General features: G+C 41.3%; 1 protein-coding gene across 1 annotated transcript in view; it reads right to left on the bottom strand.

The window, feature by feature from the left end:
* Nucleotides 1–1,900: 1,900 nt before the first annotated feature.
* Nucleotides 1,901–24,665, bottom strand: part of si:ch211-137a8.4 (neurofilament medium polypeptide) — a 31,130-nt gene continuing 8,365 nt past the window's right edge. Inside the window, exons 2-4 of the mRNA XM_034113344.1 lie at nucleotides 8,763–10,319; nucleotides 7,021–7,545; nucleotides 1,901–2,993 (exon numbers count right to left, since the gene is read on the bottom strand). Of these exons, the coding sequence (XP_033969235.1) occupies nucleotides 2,971–2,993; nucleotides 7,021–7,545; nucleotides 8,763–10,122 (1,908 nt within the window). The 5' untranslated portion in view covers nucleotides 10,123–10,319 and the 3' untranslated portion in view covers nucleotides 1,901–2,970. The remainder of the gene's footprint in view (nucleotides 2,994–7,020; nucleotides 7,546–8,762; nucleotides 10,320–24,665) is intronic.

Below are 24,665 nucleotides of genomic sequence, written 5' to 3'. Positions count from 1 at the left end.
GTGGTATTTCCAGCCAACCACTTCAGAGACATGATTTGTATATATCTGAGACCAATAATATAGTGTTGAAAAAATAGTATATTAGGAGACCTTTAAGTTAATTTGTATTTTATTTCATTAATCCTAAACTTTTCTGCGAGAAAATGAATAACAGTGAATTCACGCAGAGGCCCAGCAGGCCCGTTAGTAATCTAACCATGGATTTATGTTTTTAAATAATGAATTTGCTTTTAATACTGAATATTACATCGAAAGAATGACAGTAAATGATATAGTGTACTTATATGTACACCAATAAACACTATCAAAATGACACAATCTTAAATATTTATCAGAGTGGCTTGGTTCAGTGTTATTTTATTGAAATAAGATTATTACAAGAACATGAGTGCCATCTCTTTTCCCCTCCACATGTGTTACTGTTTTGCACGTGAAATATTCTAATAACTACCAAATAATATATATAAAAAAGTATGTTATCAACAAGAGTTACAGCACCTCCTTTATCATTTGCAACGTTTAAGTAACATTAATGTATGTAATGTAATTATGATCCAATATAGCAATATATATAATTTCTAAATGTAAATGTGGAACTTTTAGTTGTACATGAGTATTTCATCGTTAGCTGCAAATGCCAAACTAAACTTTAAATAAATTCCCATTCGAAAATTACTGTTGTACAACAAGGTTAACTGACATGAGTCATTAAGATGAATAAAATTACACATTATCCTAAAACTTGACCACTAATTACTCCCCGTCCCGACGTGATCACATGTCTCTCAGCTTCCTTTGTTCATTTTAAAGTTGTGTCAGCAGCTCACATTCAGATCTACTTACACTGAGACGGCTGCTTCCGTGTTTGGAGCAGTGTAGAGATGAAGCCCAAGATACAGAAATGATGCAGTGCGTTAGAGCTCCGGACAGAATTGGCTACACATTGTTCTGGCTCTTCAACACCTTCCAGAAGAGATAGAACAAACCCACGCAGGACATTAAGCCTCTTTCTGACAAATAATCAAATCTAGAAGCAGAGAGGGTGAGGAGAAAACTGTCTTTTTTTAAATGGCAAATGGAATCAGATAGAGCTAAGCATTTTCTGAGGCGTTTTCTGGAAACAAACAGTTTTTTTCCCACTATATCAATAGAAAATAACACTTATTACAACTACTGATTTTGCTTTCTTCATGTTGGTGCAGAGAACGTTTTCCCAACTTATATTGAACCTTACTTTTTGATGAACTTGAGACTTTAATTTAAAATGCAAAGATTCCCAATTCCTCTAATGTAAAACAGAGAAGAAAAATCCTGCTAGGAAATGTCCATTATCCTATTTTATGTTTACCCCCAAATTTGTTTAAAATCAGTCATTCATTGGATCAAAGGGGGCTTGACAGAATTTACTCCGGGTGTAACTAACGTCTTATTTAAGTGTTGATTATATTTCACATAATTAATCCAAATCTGCAAAGTAACTAAAGGTACGAAATTAATGTAGTGGAGTTAAAGTACACGATTTACCTCTGAATGTAGTGAAGTAAAAGTACAAAGTAGCACAACATTGAAATGCCCAAGTAAAGTACAAGTACCTCAAAATTGTACTTAAGTAAAGTACTCGAGTAAATCTACTTAGTCCCTTCACACTACTGGGCATCGGCTTGCATATGCACGCCCCCGCCTGTGTAAATGAAACACTGCAGATCGACTTTAATACAAATAAATCTTGTATTATTCCACCCATTACGTAAAAGGATGAGATTATCGATACACAGATTAATGATCATCCAATGGTGTTCCAGCCTTTAGCGCCGCGCCGCCCCTCCCTGAACCCTCCACCCCGTCTGTCTGCATGCAACACTCCAATCCTCCAGATACAAATAGAAAACCCCACAATGACTTGCAGTTTAGTTGTTAGATTTTAGTCTTTATTGTACTATTTTTTTTCTTGACAATTTGCTAGCGGACATGTGAAAACTTGGACCAACAAAACATCATCATTATTATTATTATTATCATTTTTTTCATAATTACAGCATATCGCCAGAATGCGGTAACAGTGAGAAGATGTGTTTTTAAAAAAGAAAACAAGAAAAAAAACAAGAGAATCCAAACCGAACAGGAAAAAAGAAAACATTTTGACTTTAATATTTGATGGCGTTTCTTTTCTTTTTTAAATTCATGTACACAATAAAACAGTCTAAAAACATTAAACACACAGAGCTGAAGACATTGCAGTGATGGCTGGGATGTGGCAGTCCTCAGGGCAGTTTATATACTGTAGCAACATGGTCCTGCTGTACTGTCAAACTACTGGGGGCGGAGGGGGGGAGGAGGGCGAAGGGGGGTTGAGAGGGACTATAAACCAAAATGGCCGTCAATATAAAACTACCAGTCTTTTTTTTCTTTTTTTTTTTCTTTAAATCCACCAATCAGGAGTCGTTAGAGACAGAGAGCAGAGTTAAGTAGCTCGACAAGGAGACAAATAGGGTGGCGGGGGAAGTAGGGGGTGGAATGTCTAGATTTTTCATTTTTTACATTTCTGTGTTTTTCTTTTCTCTCGTAGACAATATAAAATCTCACAGACAAGCAAAGAAAAAATAAAACACTGGATGTACATATTTGTATGTATGTATGCATGTATCGGACGGAGGGGTTGGAAGGATGGAGGGATGGGTGGATGGGGGGGGACTTGAATTATTGCTTTCTGAGTAGTTATTCTTTTTCACTGCTCATCTACATGGATTGCATCTTTCTCATTCTCTCAATCTCTCTCTCTCTCTTTCTCACAATGGTGTTTTCTGTTTTGTTAACACATGATTACTCTTTTTATTCGGGAGGAAGGCGGAGAGGGATGAAGGGAGAGAGGAGGGGGAGGGGGAGAGGACGGGGGAGGGGTAAAGTGGGGGGCGGGGCTCAGAGCTCCTCGCTCAGCGAATCCCGGGCAGTTCTAATCCTCTTTGTGTGGCCTCACACGTTTCCCGCCTTTTTGTCTGGTAAATGATAACAGAAGAGATTGAAAAAATGTATTAAAAAATAGGTCTTGGAAAAGGGATAATAATAATAGTAATAGTAATAATAATAAACAGTCATTAAAAAAGGGTTATATGTGTGTTTAGTGTTTTAGTACAGATGTCTCTCTAGTGTTGGGTTAGTTTAAGTTATTTCGTGTTAAGGACATACACAAAGCAAACAACAACAGAACAGGTTTTTAAGAAAAAATATTGTACATTATAAAGGATGATCAGCATAATCACATGGTGAGGAAGATGTAGAGTCTGTCTGCCTGTCTCTCACTGCCCTCGTTTGTCCTGCTGTCTGTATTTGTGCCTTATTTTGTTATGCCCTCGTTTTTGTCTTGTATTCTTGGACTGTACTTTGTGCTCAGAGCTCACAGACACTTGACTTTAAGAAGGGTTTTATATATCTAAAATGAAATACCCTGACAATCCACTGAATAGTCATCTGTCTTTCTGTTTACTTCCCCCGAGAGAGAGAGAGAGAGAGAAGGCTAGCTAATCTGGCTCATTGAAGAGGCTCCGTGACACTTTGATTTTGCCCACTAATCCTTTGATGGACTAAACTCTATTGATGTCTGCTAAACCAGCTTTTCTCTTCCAAAGCAAACAGTAAGCTAACTATCTAAGCTACGGCTAGTTAGAGCGAGCAATCAGCTGAATAACTGAACGACTGGCATGTGTTAGTGCTAGTGAAATGGAGATTTCTGACTCTAATAATATAAAAAGTGAAATCTGCCTTTAAAGATGTAAGATTCTAAATATTTTGCAAAATCTTTGGATATAATTGTTAAACTTCCCCAATTATTCACAAATAATTATTTTACAAGTTTTCTGGAATGTTAAAGTATGTAAATGTATTATCTAATCCTAACTTTTAGCAAATTTAGAAGAAATCGATAGAGGTAAATGGACAGTAGGTATATGTGTATTTAGGTTTTGTTTTTTCACAAGTCTAAAGGAAGACATGTTATGGAAGCCCCGACACTCAAAATGGAATAGTTCATGAAGAACAATGTTTTCTCTTGTCCCAGTGTCTCGTCTTACTGACAAATATACTGAGCATACTGTGTACTACACTTTCTTTTGAAACATAATCACATGCTCAGTTTGAACATTTGTAGTCAAATCGTCAATATTTTCAAGATAAAATATTCCTGAGATAATAATAATTTTGGTATCACTTGGCTCATTTAGCATTCCCAAAAAAGAGGACAGAAGAAAGAAAGACAGGACACCTGCCCAGAAACGTGAAGTCTCTTATTGTAAAACAGCAACAGTTTGCTGTGGGCTGACTTTTAGTGTTGGCTGGAAGACTTTGATTGCGTAGAGAAGAGAATCAAAACTGTATTGAAGTTACTTCAGTAAAAAAGCTGTTACCGGTCTGTGGAGGGCTTGGCACAGTTTCAGGTCTCAGTAAGCCAATAGGTGTTAAACAGAGTTTAATTTAAGAAAAAGAGTTTCAAAGAGCTTCAAAGAGGCTCCTGGTTAATCGCACGGCAACAGCAGGAGCCGCGGCTCTCGCTGCAAACATCTGTTGGCCTGCATGGGATCAAAGCGAGGCGGTTGCCGGACATCGAGCCTCACGCTGCACTTGAATGGAGAGGAAGGCTGGATTTGCTAAATAATAGAGGAGGGAACAAATCGCCTTCTGGTTCACAGACCCTTCCCCTCCTCATGCTCAGCGTCCAGCAGCTTTGAGCTTTGGCTCCCAGGTGGGAACTTGTAAAACGGTACAAACAAGAAGTGAAGCTTTGCTGGAAATAGCTCAGAGAGAAAAAAAACGCCTCTAGATAAATAAAAAAAGCTGGAAAGTACCGGAGATGTAATATTTCATCTTCATCATTGTATTTCCTCTCATTCCTGCTAAATCAATTTATGTCTGCAGGTCATGATGAATTGCAGCAAATAAAAGCTAAGAATCATATAATGAAGGCTAAATCTGCTCTTAGAGGATTGTTTTATGGGAGCTGTATAGCTCTACCATGTAGCAGTTAATGTGATATTTATATTCTTATTTAAGTTCATAAACAGTCAGCTTCCAACCATGTAGCTGCCTTGGGAATCTACGCTCACCACCTGAGTCCTGTTATAGTTTAGTTGTTTGGCTGTTCATGGACTTGATGTTATAATGAAATTAGCAGGACTAAACGAAAGACTAGATTCTCTCTCTCCATCTCTCTTTCTTCTGTTGCAAACTCGCTGGATATTCACAGGTTACCAAACACGTATTTAAAAGCCATACTACGAGTATTTTAAAGGGATTTAAGGAAGAGCTAGTTTTTCAGCATGCATTCACAGAGGAAACGTTGACATGCCTATGTACATGAGGTTTGGCAGTGGCTTTATTTGTGTATATGCAACGTAGCTGGAGTCAGGATGTGTTTAGCCTAGCTTAGTACAATGACTGGAAGAAGAGAGATTCAGCTAGCCTGGCTCTGTCTTAAGCTTTAAAGAAAATACACTTACCAACATCTCTAGGGCTGATCAAATGCATTTCAGCAGCCATAAGGGCTATTCTAATGTTCATACTGGGTAGTTGATTTGGCAAAAAAATAATTTTCCAGTGATTTGCAGACATTTCTTTGCCATGGTAAATCAATGTTAATAAGTATTTTTGGGCCCAATGACTCACAAGGAAGTTCTAGAACCACTGTTTGGCCACTATAAGAATTAGCTTCAAGGCCCAGTGCACTTCCTGGGGACCTTGGAAAACGCCCATCCCCTTTGTTTATGCCACTGTCCAATCGGAGGAATTAAGAGGAGGGGCTTCTGTGGTGTATGTTGCTTGATATATGCTATATGACTTCATCACCAGTAGGTACTAAACAGCCAACAACTTTTAATCAGTGTAGAGTTCATGGTTTGCAATCATTCTAAAACGGCTCTGTCTGATCCGGGTGTCTTCAACAATTAAAAAAGGCAATGGAGTGCATCACATACTTTAAGTCGGCAAATTACTTTTGTCTGATCTAGGCCTAAGCACTAGCAATCTGTCAGGTGGTCTGTTTATTTGTTTTGTGTATAGGTACAGTGTTACTTGCAGTAAATTGCATTGTAATATTGGCATTCTGTTTTGTGATGGTGATTGTCTATGTCTATGCTGTTATTCTTTTACATGCTGTAACTAAGACAATATAGGAGTAAAAGCTAGCTTACTTCAACATACATGAGTGCCCCCCAAGTATTATTTATCATGTAAGTGGTTCTTGGCTTAAAACAATTGAGAACCTCTGCCACATGCTCACTTAGAGTTGGGAGTCTGGACAGAGCAAGACAGCTGATTCCACCTGTTCCTGTTCTCATGCTAAGCTAGGCTAACTACTACTGAGTCCAGCTCTTTGCTTAACACATTGAACTGAGATTGATATCAAACAGCAATTAGGCAAACTACTTTTTTGAAACATTAATTTGCATACAGGAATGTGTGATATCCTATGCTAATATGTGTAACTTTACATTTGGCACATTTAAGTGTATTTCATGCAAGTATTAACTCACATCAACAGTGCACTTTCACATACATGTGTTTACCTATACATAAATGTGCGTTTGTGTCACCCTGTGCTTTCTTAGTATCGAATGTCAGCCTCATAACACCCATTCAGACCGTTGTCAACGCACAGCTCCCTTTCTAATTGGTCAGTTGCTGCTGACATCACGTTCTGAACAATGGCCACCGCTGCATCTCGAAGATCCCTCTTCGTCATTTCCTCCTCTTCCTCCTCATCCTGCCCTTCCCTCTCTCCCTGCTCACATGACTTTGCCCCATCTCCGTTGTGTGGAGACTCTTCCTCCCCTCCCTCCCTCAGCTCCTCCTCCTCCTCCTCTATGCTAACGGCTAGTGCTAGCTCAGGCTCTTGACAGCTGCTGGCTTTTGTTTGTTTACTGCTATCGTTTGTTAGTACTGGTACTTGTTGTTGTCTGTTGTTAGTATCTCCTTCTTTGCTGCTGCTGCTGTTTTGTGGCTCATCAGATTCCCGGTCGGCGTGCTCTAACTCACCGCTGTTCACAGCCGCCGTGGTGTTGATGATCTTGGCGTTGGCCTCCTCTTTCACTCCTCCTGCATCCTTGCTCTTCTTCACAGGGCTGCTTGCCGTTGTTTTCTCCTCTTCCTGGTGATTGTGTGTGGCATCATCCTCCCCGTTGCCGTTGGAGCAGCCGTTCTCCCCGTTGGTAACCGGAGCTGGAGTTGGCGTCTTCTCCTCCACCTTTGCTTCTTCCTCTCCATTCTCGGTAACGGGCGTCTTCTCCTCTGCAGGTGTCTTCTCAGACTCCACTGCATTTTTTTCATTGGTCTCCCCTGCAGCAACTTCACCATCAGCAGCTCCTTCCGGCGCCGCTTCTCCTCCCTCTCCTCCCTCCGCGGCCTCCTCCTCCTCCTCCTTAGTGCCTTCACCCATGTCCACACTCGTGGACTTGCCCTTTCGCAAGATGAAGTTCTTCAGGGAGACTGCTCGGCCGTAATGCGAGCGCTTGGCCTTGGCTGTCTTGGCGTCTTTGCCCTCCTCTGCTGCTCCGTCCTCACCTGCAGGGAGGAAGACAATCAAGGTTAAAGCTTGTTTCTACGATATTTATCGACTTCCTCTGAACAATAAACCTTTTAAGAGGAACTGCACTTCCTCCTCCAATTTTATTAGGTGAGTTTTATAGTTCCAACTATATTTAGGCAGCTATTTAGTTATGTTGGCAGTAATGAAGATGGTTTGCATATGATAAATGTGGGTCCAATTTTTACTCTACTCAGCCCAATTTAAGTCCCTATGTAGCAACCCTTTAGTAAATGATCTTGCTCTATAGCTGCTAGAGGCTCCACTTTTTTTCCAATGCAACATCTAATTTAAAGCAATGTATTTGCTTCACATGTTTTTAAGGGAAGTCCGTTTAAACCAATATCTTCCAAAATGTGAATCATCTAAAACCAAAATACAGCTCAGTGTTCTATATTGTTGTACCATTTTCTCCATTCAGCAAGAAAGCAAAGAGTAAGCTAAATGTAGTCTTTTCCGTTGACTGGAGCTACATAGTGACTTGAATTTCACACCAGATGTTGAATATTTAATTTGGGAGAATGTTCAATTACATTACCTCCCCCAGAGTTAGCGAGCCACTCAGTCTTGCCCGTACAGGGACAGATATGTGAACACGCTGTCAGCTTCAGTGTTTTTTAATGGTGTTGACCAGAACAAACAGCTTACAGTTTTGGACTTTTGACCACGTAAGGATGGGTACTTGGATTGTTGGATGCCAAAATACCTATGCAGCAGTGGTTTCCAGCCTAGGCTCGGGCGCTTTCTAGTGTGATAGTAGATGAACGGTGTAGGAAAGAAGAACAATTAAAGCACTGCAACACTCCTCTGATCTGTGCATGTTTTGAGAAATATTGGACGCCTTAACCTTTTTGAGCTTCAAAATGATGTTCCAATGGAATCTCTTTCACACATGGTTCCCTGTAAATTGATGGGATAACCTTCAGGCACCACTTGTGATTGCTTCTATTCACGTATGCAGACATTCTTGCTTGAAGCTGGAAATTGAGGTTACAGATGTCCTTAAATATCAATGTATTAAACATAACCCATGCAGGAAATACTCCCGGACACTTCAGGTATAGACTGGTTGTGGGAAGGGACAATGGAGGGGATACCTCTTAGTTGAACAAACTCTAAGACATCTCAAACGTTACAAGTGGCCCTAACCAGATGCACATTTTTCGAAGGGTTCACATTATCTGCTTCCTCTCACCTGAGGCGGGGGCTGCAGCTGCCTCCTCCTCCCCACTGGGGACGCACTCCGTGTTTGCACGTTTGGACTTGGGGATGACGCGCTTCTTGAAGGAGGTCCAGATCTCGTTGGCGTGTTGCGTCACCGTCCCTCCTCCTGACGTCGCTGCCTTCTCCTCCTCGCCTCCCTCAGCCTTCTCCTCCCCTTCCTCGGTCTTGGCCTCCTCTGCTCCTTCCTCCACCTTGGCCTCCTCTCCTCCCTCAGCTCCTTCGGTCGCCGCCTCCTCGTCTGTCTTGTCAGCAGAGTCTTTGTCGGAGCCTTTGGCCTTGCCGCTGATGCCGACGATAGACGGGTCCCTCTTCAGGCCCTGGAAGGTCCAGGAGCGTTTCAGCGTCCACCTCTTCTGCCCCGACTCCTTGGAGTCCAGCGTGGAGGAGTCTCCGCCTCCTTCCTCCTTCGCATCCTCCCCTCCTCCGCTCTTCTTGTGCGCCTTCTGGGCCATGAGTTTCTTGAAGGAGTGCCAGCGTTTCATGTGCTTGGTGGTTGCCGAGGAGGTCGGTGCTTTCTGCTCTCCCTCTGCACCTCCCTCTGCGCCTCCCTCTGCGCCTCCCTCTGCGCCTCCCTCTGCTCCTCCCGCCGCTCCTCCCTCCTCTATGGTGGAATCTGTAGTGGCGTTAAGTGCTTCGGGATCTTCCATACGGTCCAGGGACTTGGATCGAACCGTCTTCTTGGGTTCCGCGCCCTCCTTCTTGTCGGTGCTGCGATGGGAGAAGATCCTGGCCACTGGCTTCCTGATCAGATCCCGGACCGTGGATTTAGACTCCGCCGGTTTCTTCTCCGCTTTCTTCTCCTCCTCTTTTTCTCCGTTTTCCGGAGCCTTCTCTGTTGCTGCATCTCCTTCTGCAACTCCCTCTGCTCCTCCCTCAGCCGCTGCGGCCTCCTCGCCTCCTTTCTCGCCCTCTTTCTCCCCTCCTTCAGCTGCGTTCTCCTCTCCTCCAGCGGCTGTGCTTGGCTCTTTCTTCTTCCTTCCTGCCATCACCTTCCCCAAGCCGCTCTTGTTTAGGAAGGAGTCCAGGAAAGAGGTCTTGGGCTCGGCAGTTGAGGCACCTTCCGAACTCTGGGTGGGTGCCGCATCCTCGCTGGCTGCTGCTTCTCCCTCCTCGGCTCCTGTCACTGCCGCTGTGTCGTTATTCACTGTTTCTTTGTTGTCGACAACCTCGCTGTTGACTGCGGTGCCATCTTTATCGACAACTTCACTGTTGACAGTCTCTGAGTTTGCGTTGGCATTGTTTGCCGGTTGCTCCGCTTCTGTGGGCTTGCTCTCTGGGGTTTTCCCGTCTTCCTGGACCACCGGCGCAGCGCTGGCCTCCGTCGCCGCCATTTCGGAAAGGGACAACAAATGATAACAAAACTAAAAGTGTGTTCCTTCCTTCCTTTCCTGGCCTTCTGCCCTCCTCTTCCTCTCTCTCTGGTGTTTCGTTCCTCCCGATGTGATGGCGCTCTCAGGTCATGAAGAGCAGGTCGGACAACAGTGGTGAGGAGGAAGGCTACTCAGCATCCTACTAGTCCTCTAAACTCCTGCAGAGAGAAACAGAAACAGGGAGAGAAAGAGGAAGTGGGGTGAGGAAGAGGGAGGAGAAGAGGGGCAGAGAGAGGAAAATCGCACATGGTTAATAGTTGGAATCAACACTGACACTCAATTAGTCTGGTCTAGACTGTGCATTGAATGCGAAATGAAGTGTAACAAAATAGAGAATCTCCATGGGAAATGCAATGCAATTATGATGTCTCCTAATCTGTCACACTTCCAAAATGCACACCCTGTGTGTTCGGATGTGCGACGCACACTCCTTTTTTTCTGATTAATTAAATGGCTGCAGGGGTTTTTGGAGATGCAAAACCTGCACCAGACAGAAAGAAACAGCCCTGATCTGGTGACGGTCCCAATATTCAAAATCATGTTCTGTTGTCTCATTCAGCTCAGACGCGTTATTTAGGAAACAGTTTTACTTATAAGTATTGCATGGTCATACAGTGGACTTTTTTCTGAAACAAATTTTAAATACAATATCCTGGCTTTAAGTCCCTATAGGGTCCAGCTCCTAACATATTTGATCCCAGGTTTCCCAGAAAAACTAGCACCTTTCCTTTGACTCTTCATACTAACATCTACTACATTTCCCACATTTGAGAAAGACCCCCAAAAGCCACCGATTTGAGTTTGTTTCTTCGTAATTAAATGCACCTAATGTAAGTTGCTTTGGATAAAAGCGTCAGCAAAATTAAATGTTTTGTGTTGTTAGCGGTGGATGTGCGTGTTATTGAAAGTGAACTTCAGTGTGTGTGTTCATGGTGAAGAAGGATAAATTCATTGGCGTCTTTTTTGTCTTGTCGTTTAATTAGTTGAATAAATATTGAATCTAACTTCCCCTTTAAACAGTCCCGCCTGGTTGTAACAGAGAATTGAATGAATGAATCTCGAGATCAATGAATCTGTGAGTCACACGCTGATGTGGAGTAACCGGCTGTTCTGCTGTGAGAAGAGTCCAGACGTTAAGCGAAACACAGTCACACTCTCTCAGAGGAGAAGGTGAGTCAGACTGAAGAGAGGCAGAGAGATGCAGACAGGAAGGCACTCAGGTGGAGAAAAAAAATCACACAGGGGGGGGGGGGGGGTTGGAGGAGGGAGCTAAACACAGCCAGGCAGACAGAGAGGGAGAGGTGTAAACACATACATCACATGCTCCAGATAATCTCACTGTGATGTTGCCATAACTGACTGTCCGACCAACTGGATGGCTTACTGGTTGACTAGCTGCCATATTGGCCTGCTGGCTACACTGCAGCGCTCAAAACTGTTAAACCTCGGTCAACTTTTGCCGCAAAGCAATAAAATGTCACCCAGAGCCGCATTGGCCAATAAAATACACACAGTCACACACTCAACAGAATGTTGTTTTTCTGCAGATTTCGAGCTAGGGGATAGAATGAGCATTACCAAAAATCACTGTACAGAGTTGCACAACCCTATATTGTAGTTGAATATGAACCAATAAGATGTGTCTGATGGACCTCGTAAGTTATAATCAACTTTTTTTGTTGTTTTTTATTCTCTGTCAAAGCATCTTATGAGTTTTTAGAAAAGCGCTATACAAGTCTCATGTATTATCATTATTATTATTATTATTATTAAACCAGACTTCCTTAAAATGTTAACACATCTTTGTACCTGAAACTACAAATGTTCACCATTATGCATCATTGCTGGTATTTATCTTGATAGTCTTCTGGAAGGTTGTTTATAACACTCTTTAAAGACTCAACTGTGAGGCTCATTGTTCAACTTGTTGGTGTTGTTTAGATCCAAGTCCATTACCAGGTTAAAACGGGTCAGTTTTGCCAAATCCCTCCAAAGATAGCCAACACAGCGGTCTTGCAAGGATACGTGACCTGACCTGACGGGCTCTCAAACTACAGTATCCTGTTACATGAGCGGCCTCCTCCTCTCTTGTTTACTATTCTGAGTTGTTAGCCTGTTAGCTCTAATGTACACAAGTCATTAACTCTGCTTTCTAGTAGCCTAAAGATAGAAAAGAACACTTCTACCCTGCCAACAGACAGTATTAGAATCCAAGTATAATTCAACAGCTGCATCAAACGCCTCACTGGCATTGTCGCTAAGGCTTGCTAGCCAACAACAATAACACGATAAACAGCTTTTTTTTTTAAATGTTTAGCTGGAACTGATTGGTTTATCTTTCAGAGTTAATTGGAATTCAGCAGGGAGTCATTTATCCTCAATCCATCATATCCTAACGGCCACAGTAGTGCTGCTCACGCTGGCTCTTTAGTTTTTGTTTGCATACGATAAACATATTTCCCTCTATCGGCGACATGTTTGCTCAGGCAGTTGTGGGAGTTTCATTAGCAGCTGAATTTGGACAGAGATTATGAAGCCCTTCATCTTCTATTCTGCCTATCAATTATTCAGCCTTTGCTGGCTATTATTGTCAAAATGTTGCAGATGCAGCAGCGGATTTTGCTCTATTTCTTTTTTTTTTTAAGAATCTATTTGCGATGAGGATCACATTCATCTTGATAAACGACTGTATTGAAGGTCAAATCATGTTTTTTGAGTCAATACAGCTCCCAGTAGATCTTCAAAGAACCAACAGAATGCCTTGCCAGTAACATTGTCCAATAGTGGGTGCCAAATAAACGTTGAATGTGTTTCGCCCCTCTCTTATAGCCCGCTGATCATCTTAACTGTGGATTCACTAGATTCATACGTTTTTGATTTAAGGATGACTCAAACGGCGATACACTGAGGAATAACAAGTCTTATTAATGAGAGTTTCTGCTGGATTCTCCCCAGCTGTTTGAGTCACGTTCAGCCACACGAGACCCAGCCCCACCATGGGCGTCTTTGTTTCGGTTTCCCTTTTTTTCCGGTTATTTTTTTTTTCTTTTCTTGGTTGTTGGTGACTGCGCTGCTGCAGCAGAGGAGCATTGGCGGAGTGTAGGATGGTGGATGAGAGGCTGAAGCCTGAGGTGTTGGAACAGCATCAGACAGAGGAGGACGACAAAATGGAGGGAGGGATGGGAGGAAGAAGAGGAGGAGGGGGTGCAGGGTGGGAGGAAGAAGAGGAGTGGTGCCGACATGAGCTGATTACAAATCGTCTCTGTTTCAGTTTGTCTGTGCCTTTCATTCATCACCTTCGTCTTTCTCTGTTTGTCTTTTCTCTGTCTCTTTTTAGTTGTGTCCCTTTCGGATAACTATATCTCTCTGTTTTGTTTTTACCGACAATCACTGTCTCTCCTTCCATCTGTCTCTTTGCCTTTTTTTACTTTCTGTTAATGCTTCAGTCCCTCTTCATTCTTCGCCTTACTGGCTTCTTTCGGTCTCCCTTATCGTAGTCTTTATCCGTCTCTTCTGTTTTGCATTTGTTCTCTCATTTACCTCCATCTGTCTATCCGTATCACTCTTGTACATTTTCCCCAGTCAGGCTTTATCTCTTGTTCAGGCATTTCTGACAATTCAACTTTTTATATGATTATAGCACAAAGCAAAGACAATGCTAAGGTTCCCGTAACCTCATTACAAAGTCAAATGTAACTAAGAGAACCAAGGACAATTTTTGACATTGATGTCAAACAACTTGGGTTCTGCAGTTTTAACACTTAAAAGCCACCTGCAGACATTGAACTGTGTCTGAGAAATAAGATTGTACATGTTAAATCCTGTAATTCTTTGTTACAGTAAAGTAGCCAGATTTAGGTTAACCTGTTGTTCATATATTAAATTACAATGGGACAGGAAGCAGCGGGATGCCAGTCACTTTATGAGTTTTGTGGTCATTACGTGTACAATACAGATTGAGTTACTGTCTCTCTTGTGTGACTAATAAAGCCACAAGCTGATTTATATTTCCATTTCTGGACTGAGACACAATTATCAACTCTGTCGCCTGGAAACTAAGTGTATCTACTAATTTGAACAGCAATTATGTCTTGAGTAAAATGGATTCAAATGTTTTACATAATGAGGAAACATTTTTGATAATACAGAGCCACCGAATGCCCACTATACAATAGGCTTCATTTATTTTCCGCCTGAAGTGACTAATGATTTGTTAATCATGATGGTAGCCATGTTTAGGGAACTCAAATTTTGACCAAGGTTAAGGAAGGACCACAGGTGTCAAACTCCTGAGCTCTATGGGCCCACACACCCTGACCAGGAACCCATAACACACACGTAGTTAATATAAAAAAGAAAACTGTTTTCCATTGCAAATGTTTTATTGAAGATTTTGGAAAATCCAATGTATTATTATTATTCATTATTATGTATTTTAGTATTTGCCTGAATTCCATTAGAGTTACAGAAAAAAAGAATATCACATTCATCAAAAATTCAAATTATTAGCCTAGATTTCATTTTTTCTAAAATATACATTATTTTTGGAAAATTCAACATTATGCCTTCCATCTGTTAAAAGACATGGGTGTAAAAGGAATACTGCTTAAAAAATCACCACAACCTAAGCATTAGCTAAACATCTGTGCTTGAGTTCTGATACAATAAAACATTCTATTTACATTTATTTTCTGTTGTCTTAGTTTGCATATTTGCTATTGAAGAGTTAGCAATATTTAACTTTTGCTTACAGGTTGCATATAAACATTTGGAAATTGTCTGAAGGTGGCGAAAGACTCAAAATTAAAGCAGTTCCCAGCTTTGGCTGTAGGTGGTGACACTGACTTCCTGTAGTTTGCGCAGATTAGCAGATGTTGAGACTGAACAGCTGTCTCTAGGGGAGAATGTAAAGCCTGGTAAGGCCACCTGTACATCTAAACCTCTGAATCAGGACCAATCTTCCCTCTACAATGTAAATATTCCACTACAATGAACATGTAATAATAATTTTGCGCATGTCTTCATGTCTTCACTCTGTTGATATGAAAAGGCTTCTGGAAGCAAACAGCTCCTGCTGCAGATAACTTTAATGCAGTCATTCTGAGCTTCCTGGGTGCATTCCCAGCTGCATGTGTTTTTTACTCTCTGATGACAATCTAATCCCCCGGTTAATGCAGCTTTAATGGGGGTCAACGGTGAGGTGGCAGAGTGGCCAATCACTGTTTCCCTCTTCACACTGTGATAATAGCCCTCCCTCTTCACACCTTACTGCTATCAACATGTCCTCAAACCCCCTGCATTCACACACAAACACATAGCTTCAGCCCTCCAGCTAAACCCTTTGTGGTGCAGATGTGGCATCATTCAGTGCCTGAATGCAAACAGCATGGTTCCTGAGCTGAGAGAATAGTGGGCTGTTAAGAGGAAGCTCAAAAGCAGAATGTGTGTGATAAGATAGGATCTTGTCTTGAAGCAGTTTCAGTACAAAGTAGGAAAGAAGCAGCACAAATACCAATGAGCAGTTAACCAGAATCGATTTTTCACTCCATACATGCGATCACCACAAACAGACCTGTTAAGTTGGTATTTAAAGAGCTGCTCCATGAGAGAGGAAGTTACATTTGACTTATTTGTAGTCCCATCGTTCAAAGAACTTACCACTATAACTTAATTTATTTCCTTCAGTTAATCATTTGTACATCTAAATACGAAATTGAGACAATGACTTCTTGGATTTGGCCCACCCTTTCTCTATTGCACAGAAATGTCATAATTTCACAACAAAGCACTTGAAAATATCACTATCTTGAAAATTCTATGAATTTAAGGAAAAACATTTGTAATAAAAAGCATAATGAGCACAGTAATTTCAAATTTGGTGCTACAAATTGTTATGATTTTCTTTTCTTTTCAGTATTACCTGCTAGGCTCCATAATATTTCAAAATAAGACTGTTAAAATTAAAGCTCAAACTAAAGGGCACTGGAGGACTTGAGCCTTTTTGAAGCAACAATGACTCTGAAAATGTATGAAGGTGACATTCCAGGTGATGTATGGAGCCGTACTTGTAAAATATGCAGCTGGGAACACCGAGAGACCGCAGCATTTTGTAATAAAAACCATCAGTCAAATGAAATGAAATCAGGCTTTCAGGGAACCCGGTCCAGTCAAAGCGTTCACACTCCACGGAGCTGTCGGAGTTACAGTGACGTCACCTCTCCCTCCAGGGCAGAGGGACACAGTAGCTGCTTTGGGAATTGAACATGTGACCTCTCAGACTGAGGCTAAGCGGAGCGGAAACTGTGTCCGCACCGAGACGAGAGCAAATCGTATTCATTTGTGCAGTTCATACAACGAGCAGCCTTAATCAGGTCGTTCACAGGAGCCTGACAGTGATCCTGTGACCGGACGAAAGATCTGAGGGGAGGCGTAGAAACATGTTTCCCAAGACTACAGCGTCTAATCGGCACATACTAAATATGACATACACTGAAAAACTGAAACATTGACTGTAATTAAATGTATTATGTCAATGGCCTGAATCTGAACATGTAGTAGACAATCCAAGAATTGGCCATGAACCAAGTGAGGGAGGTGCAGAATCAATCTCAATCTGTCTTTCACAACTTCGAGGAGACGGCCCGAACGTGTACGCCATTATCTACCTTTGTCTAATCCATTGTTTCAAGACTAAACTGTCTCACAAAAGCGGAACTCACGCAGAGAGACTTGGGATGCATCCAGAAGGCGGAAATGACTGCAAGCTTATCTCTCAGTGTGGCCATTCAGAACGCTTTGTACAACAGACTTGAACCACTGGTCATAACCATAGATCCGTTTTGCATTCGGGTGGCTAATGGCTTCACTATTAGCCATTAGGTTTCTTTAAAAACTATCTCCAGCTGCTTGGTTTGGATTTAATCCCCATTTCTGATTGGTCACAGAGGAGAAATTCTGATGATGCACAGCGATCAACCCGTAGTGTAACTTCTGCTTTTCTGATCTAAGATTTAGCTGTTGCACCCAAACACTTTAGCCTCATTTTCTTCCATTGAAGATAGTTGAGTCTAATGGAAAGATTCCTGAAGAGCTTGAATCCAAAGCCCGCTGAACTTTCATAGCCACACAACAGAATCCTTGAGCCAAACCGCTATAACATCGAATCAATTGTTCCTCGGCCCGAGGCCAAACGGTCACTGTTCCCAAGGTTTTTTACTGAAAAATCCTGCTCTCAGACAAACAAATTGATCTTGCAACAACTCCTGCTGGAATTCTATACCTTCTGCAGACTTTGAGGGTTTGATGCAGCAGGTTTGTTAAATGATATCTCTAGGATTATTTTATGAACCGTTTTAAACTGATCTGGACACATTTCCCCCCCTCCAAATTCACACAAAAATGATCACTTTGCAGTTCTGGAATCATTACTTTTAGAGGTTAATTATGCAGCAGGGCAAAACTATAGACTGTAATCTGGCATCAACCCTACCAACACATGCCAGATGAAGGTAACATTGGTTTGTAAAATCAATCAAAAACAGAGCTGTATCACTTAAATCACTTTGATTACCTGGTCAGGTCTGATTACATCTTTGTTCTTTGCTTGTTGCTAAATGTGTCCCTGTTGGACACTGCACACAGTTTCCCTATGAGCCAGTTGGATGCAAGCAAAAACAAATGCTTCTGATTGAAGACAATGAGCAATAAGCACACATTTCCTGTTCTTGACTTTATTTCTGTACCCGTACATGTAAATCAGTTAAATCCGTTTTAGCGCTGTTAGTTAAATGGTTTCATCTCAGTAAGATAAATGAAAACAAGCTATTACAAGCTGCTAGTTGAAACATTATTGTTGGAGCTGATGGTTAATATTAGGGATGTCCCGATCACCTTTTTTTGCTCCCGATCCGATTCCGATCATTTGATTTTGACAATCTGCCGATACCGATTTTCCCGATCCGATCTTTATGCAATGCATTAAGAGAAAAAAAAGGTAACAGATAACGGCTGGTCATCCAACGCGATGAATTCAGCTATCTTGGCTGTTATTTTTTTGGCCTTTTCACTGTTCTGGGGCAGTTTCTCTTTCTTTTTAAAAGTCTCTGAAAGTGTCGGTTGTTTCAGTGCCTTTACCTGAGTGGCCGCTGTGTACTCGTTGTGTTGTTGTTGGTGTTTGTTTCTCAGGTGGCGTATTAGATTGGTCGTGTTGAACGTAGCTCTGTTCTTTCCACCACACGGAACCTCCGCCTTGCAAACATTGCATCTGGCTGTTACACTGCCTTCGCTTTCAATTTTATAATACTTCCAAACTCCTGACATTTTCTCTGTCCCGTCTCCCGAGTCACCAGCTGAACGTAGCCTCTTGTTAGCTTACTGCTACTATTAGACACTGCGCCCTGCCCACTCTGTTGCCAGATTTGAGAGAAATAAGCAACCAGGTCTATGAAAACAAGCCCAAAAGAAGCAACACATACATGATGTTGTGTAATTTTAAACCAAAACTAAGGCCTCAGGATGACTTTAAGACTTGAACATGGTCATTTTTGTTTTGTAACATTAAATAAAATAATTAAAATATTTTATATAAAAAAAAAAAAAAGAAAAAATTCCCGATCCCCGATTTTTTTCTCCCGATTCCGATCTTTTGAAAATCACGTGATCGGCTCCGATCCCCGATCACGTGATCGGATCGGGACATCTCTAGTTAATATATCGTCCTCTTAGGCCCTAGCCACACAAGGACGATAACGGTCATATCCGCAGTTCTCTATCATATAGACGGTTCGGCCACACAAGGCCGACATGGAAACGCATAAAACGATAACGGGTCCCAAGGTGGGTAGATCTGCGAACGAAATGCTCTGGGGGGGCAAACGGCTCTGTGTTTACGCCTATACGATTATTTCCTGATAACGATGAAGCAATAGCCCCGCCTCTCCCCACCTCTCCTGCTCAGAGATCAGCTGCTGGGCTGTCAGAAGAGGGGGAGGAAAAGAGAGGCTCCGTTTTTTATTCTTGTATTATTATATAGAGTCGTTATACATTTTTTAAAAGCTCAATAACTAACAAAGAAGACCTTTGACCGGCACTTCTCTAATTTTGTTCGGAAGATTAAAACTTTAACGGACATCTTGACTGGCGAAAAAAAATCTAACTGAAACTCTGCCGCACGGTCCCCTCGTCCCTTGGAAGAGGCGGAGAGGTGGGTGTTTTTCATCTGCTGGTGGACTAACCGGAGAGATTTACAGCAGGAGCAAACGCTTGCCTCGAGGAGGGAGAAAAAGAGCCAGAGTGTCCACTGCGGAGAATAAACAGAAGGGCAACCATGGCAACCATGCACGGGAAGTCTTCTTCGCTGCTTTTTTGGCAGGAGTACAGCGCCACTTACAGGCCCGGCATATGTACTACAGCGTCTCCAGCGCTTTCGAGCGGTCTCGTGTGAACGGACACGTTTCTGGTGCCTATTGCGTGTGGACGGAAGACTTTTTTGATATCGATTTCGGTCCGTTTGCGTTATCGTCCTTGTGTGGCTCCAGCCTTAGTTCCTAATGTGTTGACGTTTAAGTAATTTGGCCTTTTCATTTTCTTCAATGGTAGACATACATTTGTCCAACCAACGTTGTCAAAATCCCAAAGTATTCTATTGCCAATGGTTTGATAAAAGACAAAAGCAGCAACTCCTCACATCAGAGAAGCTAGAAGCATAGAATTATTGACATTTTTCTTGGTAAATAATGAATCGCTTATCAAAAAGGTTGTTCATTCAGTCTCGGTCTATTAACTCATTTTAATGGCACTCCTGCTAATCTGCTTTTGGCCAAACAAAGGAGGCTGCCAGCAATAGAAGCTCCTTTCTCATCTTCTCTTTGCACAGATTTTTTTTAAATGTTCAGCGATGATTTCATTGGCATCCAAAAGCTAACATGGAGCATGTATGAGCGAGGCTGGCACGGCAAGCTTCAGCCAGATAAACTGTTGTTGTTGCTATGGATTATGGCCCTGTGTGTTCCTGCGACAGATTGCCCACTGAGGGGACATACTGGCCTTTTAGTGTAAAGGTATTAGGCCAAGGTCTAATCCAGAGCAAGGAGAGCAGCCAATTTAAACTGGATTCAGCCCATGGGATGACACACCACTCAGTCTATCCCTCTCTCGTCCCTAGGGCCTATTTTGTCTCTTTGATTCTATCCGAGATCCTCCCTCCAATAAGTCTTTGTCATTCTTTTGTGTCACAGTGACACAGTCTGGTATTTCTCTTATCGTCAAGAATGCATCCAAAGCCTGATATATCTTCATCCTCTGTGCCACAGGCCTCCATTTTTGTCCAGAAACAAAGTGTTCCACCTCTTTTGCATGATTATTCCACACTTCTCCGACCACAAACGGAATACAGAACACTTCCGACGGAAAACCTGTCCCGTAAATGTATAGAGATCCATTTTGACTAAATCCCAGATACTCACAAGAGCACTAAATGTGGATCACTTCATCGCTGAAAATAGTCCCAAACAAACAAGCTTATTCCTCCTGATGTATAAAAGCGACAACAATGAGATGTTTTAGGAATTTAGCCTTTTTTTAAATATGAATATTTTGGTTGTATATTTTAATAATGTACGTCCTCAGTAGGATCTAATGTGCATTGAGCTGTCAGAGAGTAGACGGATAAACAAGTTGGCTGGGTTTAGGCATGGGATATGTTAAAAATAGGATATCAATTTTCTGCAAAAGTATCTTTTAAGCAAAACATATAAAGAGTCCAGCTTCTTCTATGTAAAAACAGCAGTTTTTCTCTATGCTGTATTAAATTAACTTTGTATTTCTAGGGTTGATAAAGATATGGGCTTACAGGGAAGATGATAGACTGTTGATTAATTAGTTGATCAAATATTTTGGATCAGTACTGGCAATTTTAAGTTGCAGCCTTTTAAATCTACATTGTGATCTTTTTTCAGTAGTAATGTGTTGCTCAATTCCTGCAGATTGCATATCCCTTTAAAGACAATGTGTGTGTCTGTGTTAGTGTGAAATCTGTTTTATCTGCCTGAAGCAGCTGCTTGAAAAGTTCGAGCTGAATTGATTTTTTTCATGGCCTTATTGCAGACCTATTTTCAAAATACAACTCCCTTATTATCCCTGCTGTTGTACTTTGGCATGGGAAGCAGGGTTGGGAGTGATCTGAAAGGCTTTCATGTGCACTGCTATCAGGGTCCACTTATTTTCAACCCAGTTGGTCCTCAAAATAAAAAAAACGTTGAGCAAGGTATCTTTGTGCTAGTTCCCAGCAGTGTGTTTGCTCAGGAGTACTCTGCAAATAGAAAAAGAAAGAAAGAAAGAGGATGACGTTTTGAATTTTGGAAGAATTTTCCAAAAATGTATTAACAATAACGAACTAGAGCCACAACGATAAGCGCATGATTAGTCGGTCAACAGATATATCAAGTAAATATCTTTAGGGTTTGTAATGACAAAACATAATATTTAAAAAAGTCTATTTGGGCTTTTAGAAACTGGGATGGATCTATAAAATAATCGGTATATGATTAGATATTTAAAATAATCGTTGGAATCTGTGCTCTCCTATTTATCCATTAGAAGTTGCCTTTTGATACCTCTGCGAAGGAGGTTGTTTTTTGTCTGTTTTTCTGTTTGTAAAACTATTTGTAGCCATTTTTGTGAAACGTATTGGAAAAAGGTTGCAAGGTCTAAGGAATAACCAATACATTTTCTGGATTTGGACCAAATCTTGGGGTAAATAAACATATGACGTTTCAATGTAGTTAACATTGCAAGATCAGGCCTTCTTGCTGCATTCAAGTAACAAAGGAATAGTTTGAAAAATAAGTACGAAAGTTTGTTAAACGCTCTGAGCAATTCAATTCATGATATTCTTTGCTCTTGAACGCAATGAAGTAGGAAAAACAACTTCCCATTTTAAGATTATGCAGCAGGACTCCTGGATGATGTAACGTTACAGAGACTGCCCTTTAGCTACCACATACCTCCACCACCCTCCCTGCTGATGTGTCCTCGAGGAGAACCCTACAACCTGCATGCAGGCCGTAGTCCCTCTCACACTGCAGCTGACCTCAACCTCTGACCTCTGAAAGTTCAGGGTCTGCAGGGAAAAGAGGCTTTCCCTGCAGGAAGCAATAAAGTTTCAAATTACATGACACTTGATTTAAGCCTGTTAAATCCATCAGAGGGATCAGAAGAGGCTGCACGCAAGCTCTCACACAGGTTCACATGTGAAGGAAGAGATACAGAGAGCAGCTCAGAGCGGGAAAACACATCCACCACACACCCTCAGAGCATGAAAACAAGAGCGTAATCAGGATTTAACCCCGTCATCCCGGCTGTAGCGCTCGGCTGCTTAACTCAACAGGTTTGATGTCATTTTCTAAATCTTTAACTCCCAGTGAGCTCACTAACACACTTACCTGACCAAAACACCACTCAATTATTGAACAGAGTATGTGATTCCACCTAATTTAAGTGTATTTTCACCACTTAATAAGTGAACAAGTCATAAAAGAGTAGTCGATAGCCGCCTGTAGTAGCAGGTAGACAATAAAGACAGAGGAACAGACTAAAATGGACTTCAGATAGTTAGCCAATAAGATACTATGTCTTTGTGTTTAGCATCCAAGGCTGTCACATGATTTAAAAAAAATGCCTACTGCAACTATCTGCATCATTTAAACAAACAAATGGTTTGATGTATACAGCTGTAATTTAAATATTGATCTGTATTACTACTGTCTTTGGTTTACCAACTGTTAACTGTTTTCTGCAGAGGAGGCAGAACAAAATGTCACCATTATCCTAAAGAAAAATCAAATTGATTCCGATATTTCGTCCATATTCCAGCCCAGTTCTGACTTACTGCCGTTGTAGGAAATATCAAAAACAAAGCACTCACATTTCAAAATTGGCTGGAAGGCTGAAATTGTGGGCAACTAGGAGGAGAAATGCACCATGGAGCCAAATCTCCACCATTTACTGCTTCCAAAAATACACCTTCATTCCAACTGTGCACTGTTTCTTTCTGTAACAACCCAGTTCGCTATAATTCATTATTCAAAATGGATACAGTAGAATAAGGGAATTTTAACAAATAGTGTAAGGCCTGTCACTTAAATGCTACTTATTTCTAATGTATTCCAACAAAAATCAAACAGACATGAACCCTGTTTTCATCTGTCACTTTTCACGATAACAACCAGAGGTGGAAGAAATACTCAGATTCTTTACTTAAAGGTGGGGTAGGTAAGTTTGAGAAACCGGCTCGAGATACACTTTTTGTTATATTCCATGGAATGCTCTTAACATCCCGATAGCAATGAATATCTTAAGTGCTTTGACAAAAAATCCATAAAAAAATGTCATCTGTGGAAGCCGTAGTACTGTAAAAAGCACGACCACTCATTTTAGCCGGCCCGGCTAAAATAACTGGATGGCCTACCTGCCTGTCAGCCTTCCATCTGTGCACAAACTTATCTCGTGCCCTCATTGGTCATGTGCGCGCCCGTGTATGTTGGAGGAGGAGCTCTGTAAGGAAGTGGCAGATTTTTTCCGGTTGTGTATTTTCAAATTCCAGCGCACTCGAGCTGGTTTCTCCAAAATCACCTACCCCACCTTTAAGTACATTTACAGTATAACAATATCGCTTCTCCTTACTTGGTTGGACATCACTTTGTACAAATTAGCTCAAATCAGGCATGACCTAACACTAAGGCAACACAATTACTTATGCTGTCGATGTCTAAAACAATAGAAAATGAAATAGATACAATTAATTGTCAGATCAGTAAGGGACTGAAAGGCCCATTGTTCAAAAATACTATTTGTCTGAGACTCCCATTTCAAACACCAATTTCCCCTGAAGGCCCTTTGTTTTTAAAAAGACAAACTCTGCTATTATGGTATTTTTAATCTGATTGGTTAAAACTCATTGCCCTGTTTGTTGGATGTGTTAAGTAATGGCATGAGGAGTGAGATTGGTGAGGGTCCAGGTAGGAATATCATAGTAAACCAATCAGAAGCAATGTGGGGTGGGTCAAGCCGTTGCCATTATTCTGCATAATAATTAGCCATGTGCTTCAGTTTTTTGCAGGGATGGGCTTTTGGATAAATTGACTTTTTTTTCCACCGGAAGTTTATACATTTTTAAACTTCAACAACCAACCAAAAATCAACCGGAAGCTTTCATCCAGTCATAACAGATTGGTCAAGTAAAAATGACTTTAAGAGACATTGAAGACCAAGATTTATTATTGGAAGTTACGTCCAGAAGAATTTACCTATCTTAGGCCAAAAAAATATGTTTATTGTGTTTTGTGTCAATTTACAACATTTTCAGCTTTCACCAACCGTAATCTGGAAATAAATACTTTTATTAATAGGATATTTCTATTCTAGAGTTGACTCTCACCTCTAATTCACCATTATCAAAACCTAATCCACATCTTAGATTAGGGAGAACTAAATTGGATACATTACCA

The sequence above is a fragment of the Trematomus bernacchii genome, unplaced genomic scaffold (genome assembly GCF_902827165.1).
Source record: "Trematomus bernacchii unplaced genomic scaffold, fTreBer1.1, whole genome shotgun sequence".
In the NCBI taxonomy this organism is placed as follows: domain Eukaryota; kingdom Metazoa; phylum Chordata; class Actinopteri; order Perciformes; family Nototheniidae; genus Trematomus; species Trematomus bernacchii.
Note: the sequence above shows the minus strand (reverse complement) of the source record. Positions and strands in the feature narration are given on the sequence as shown.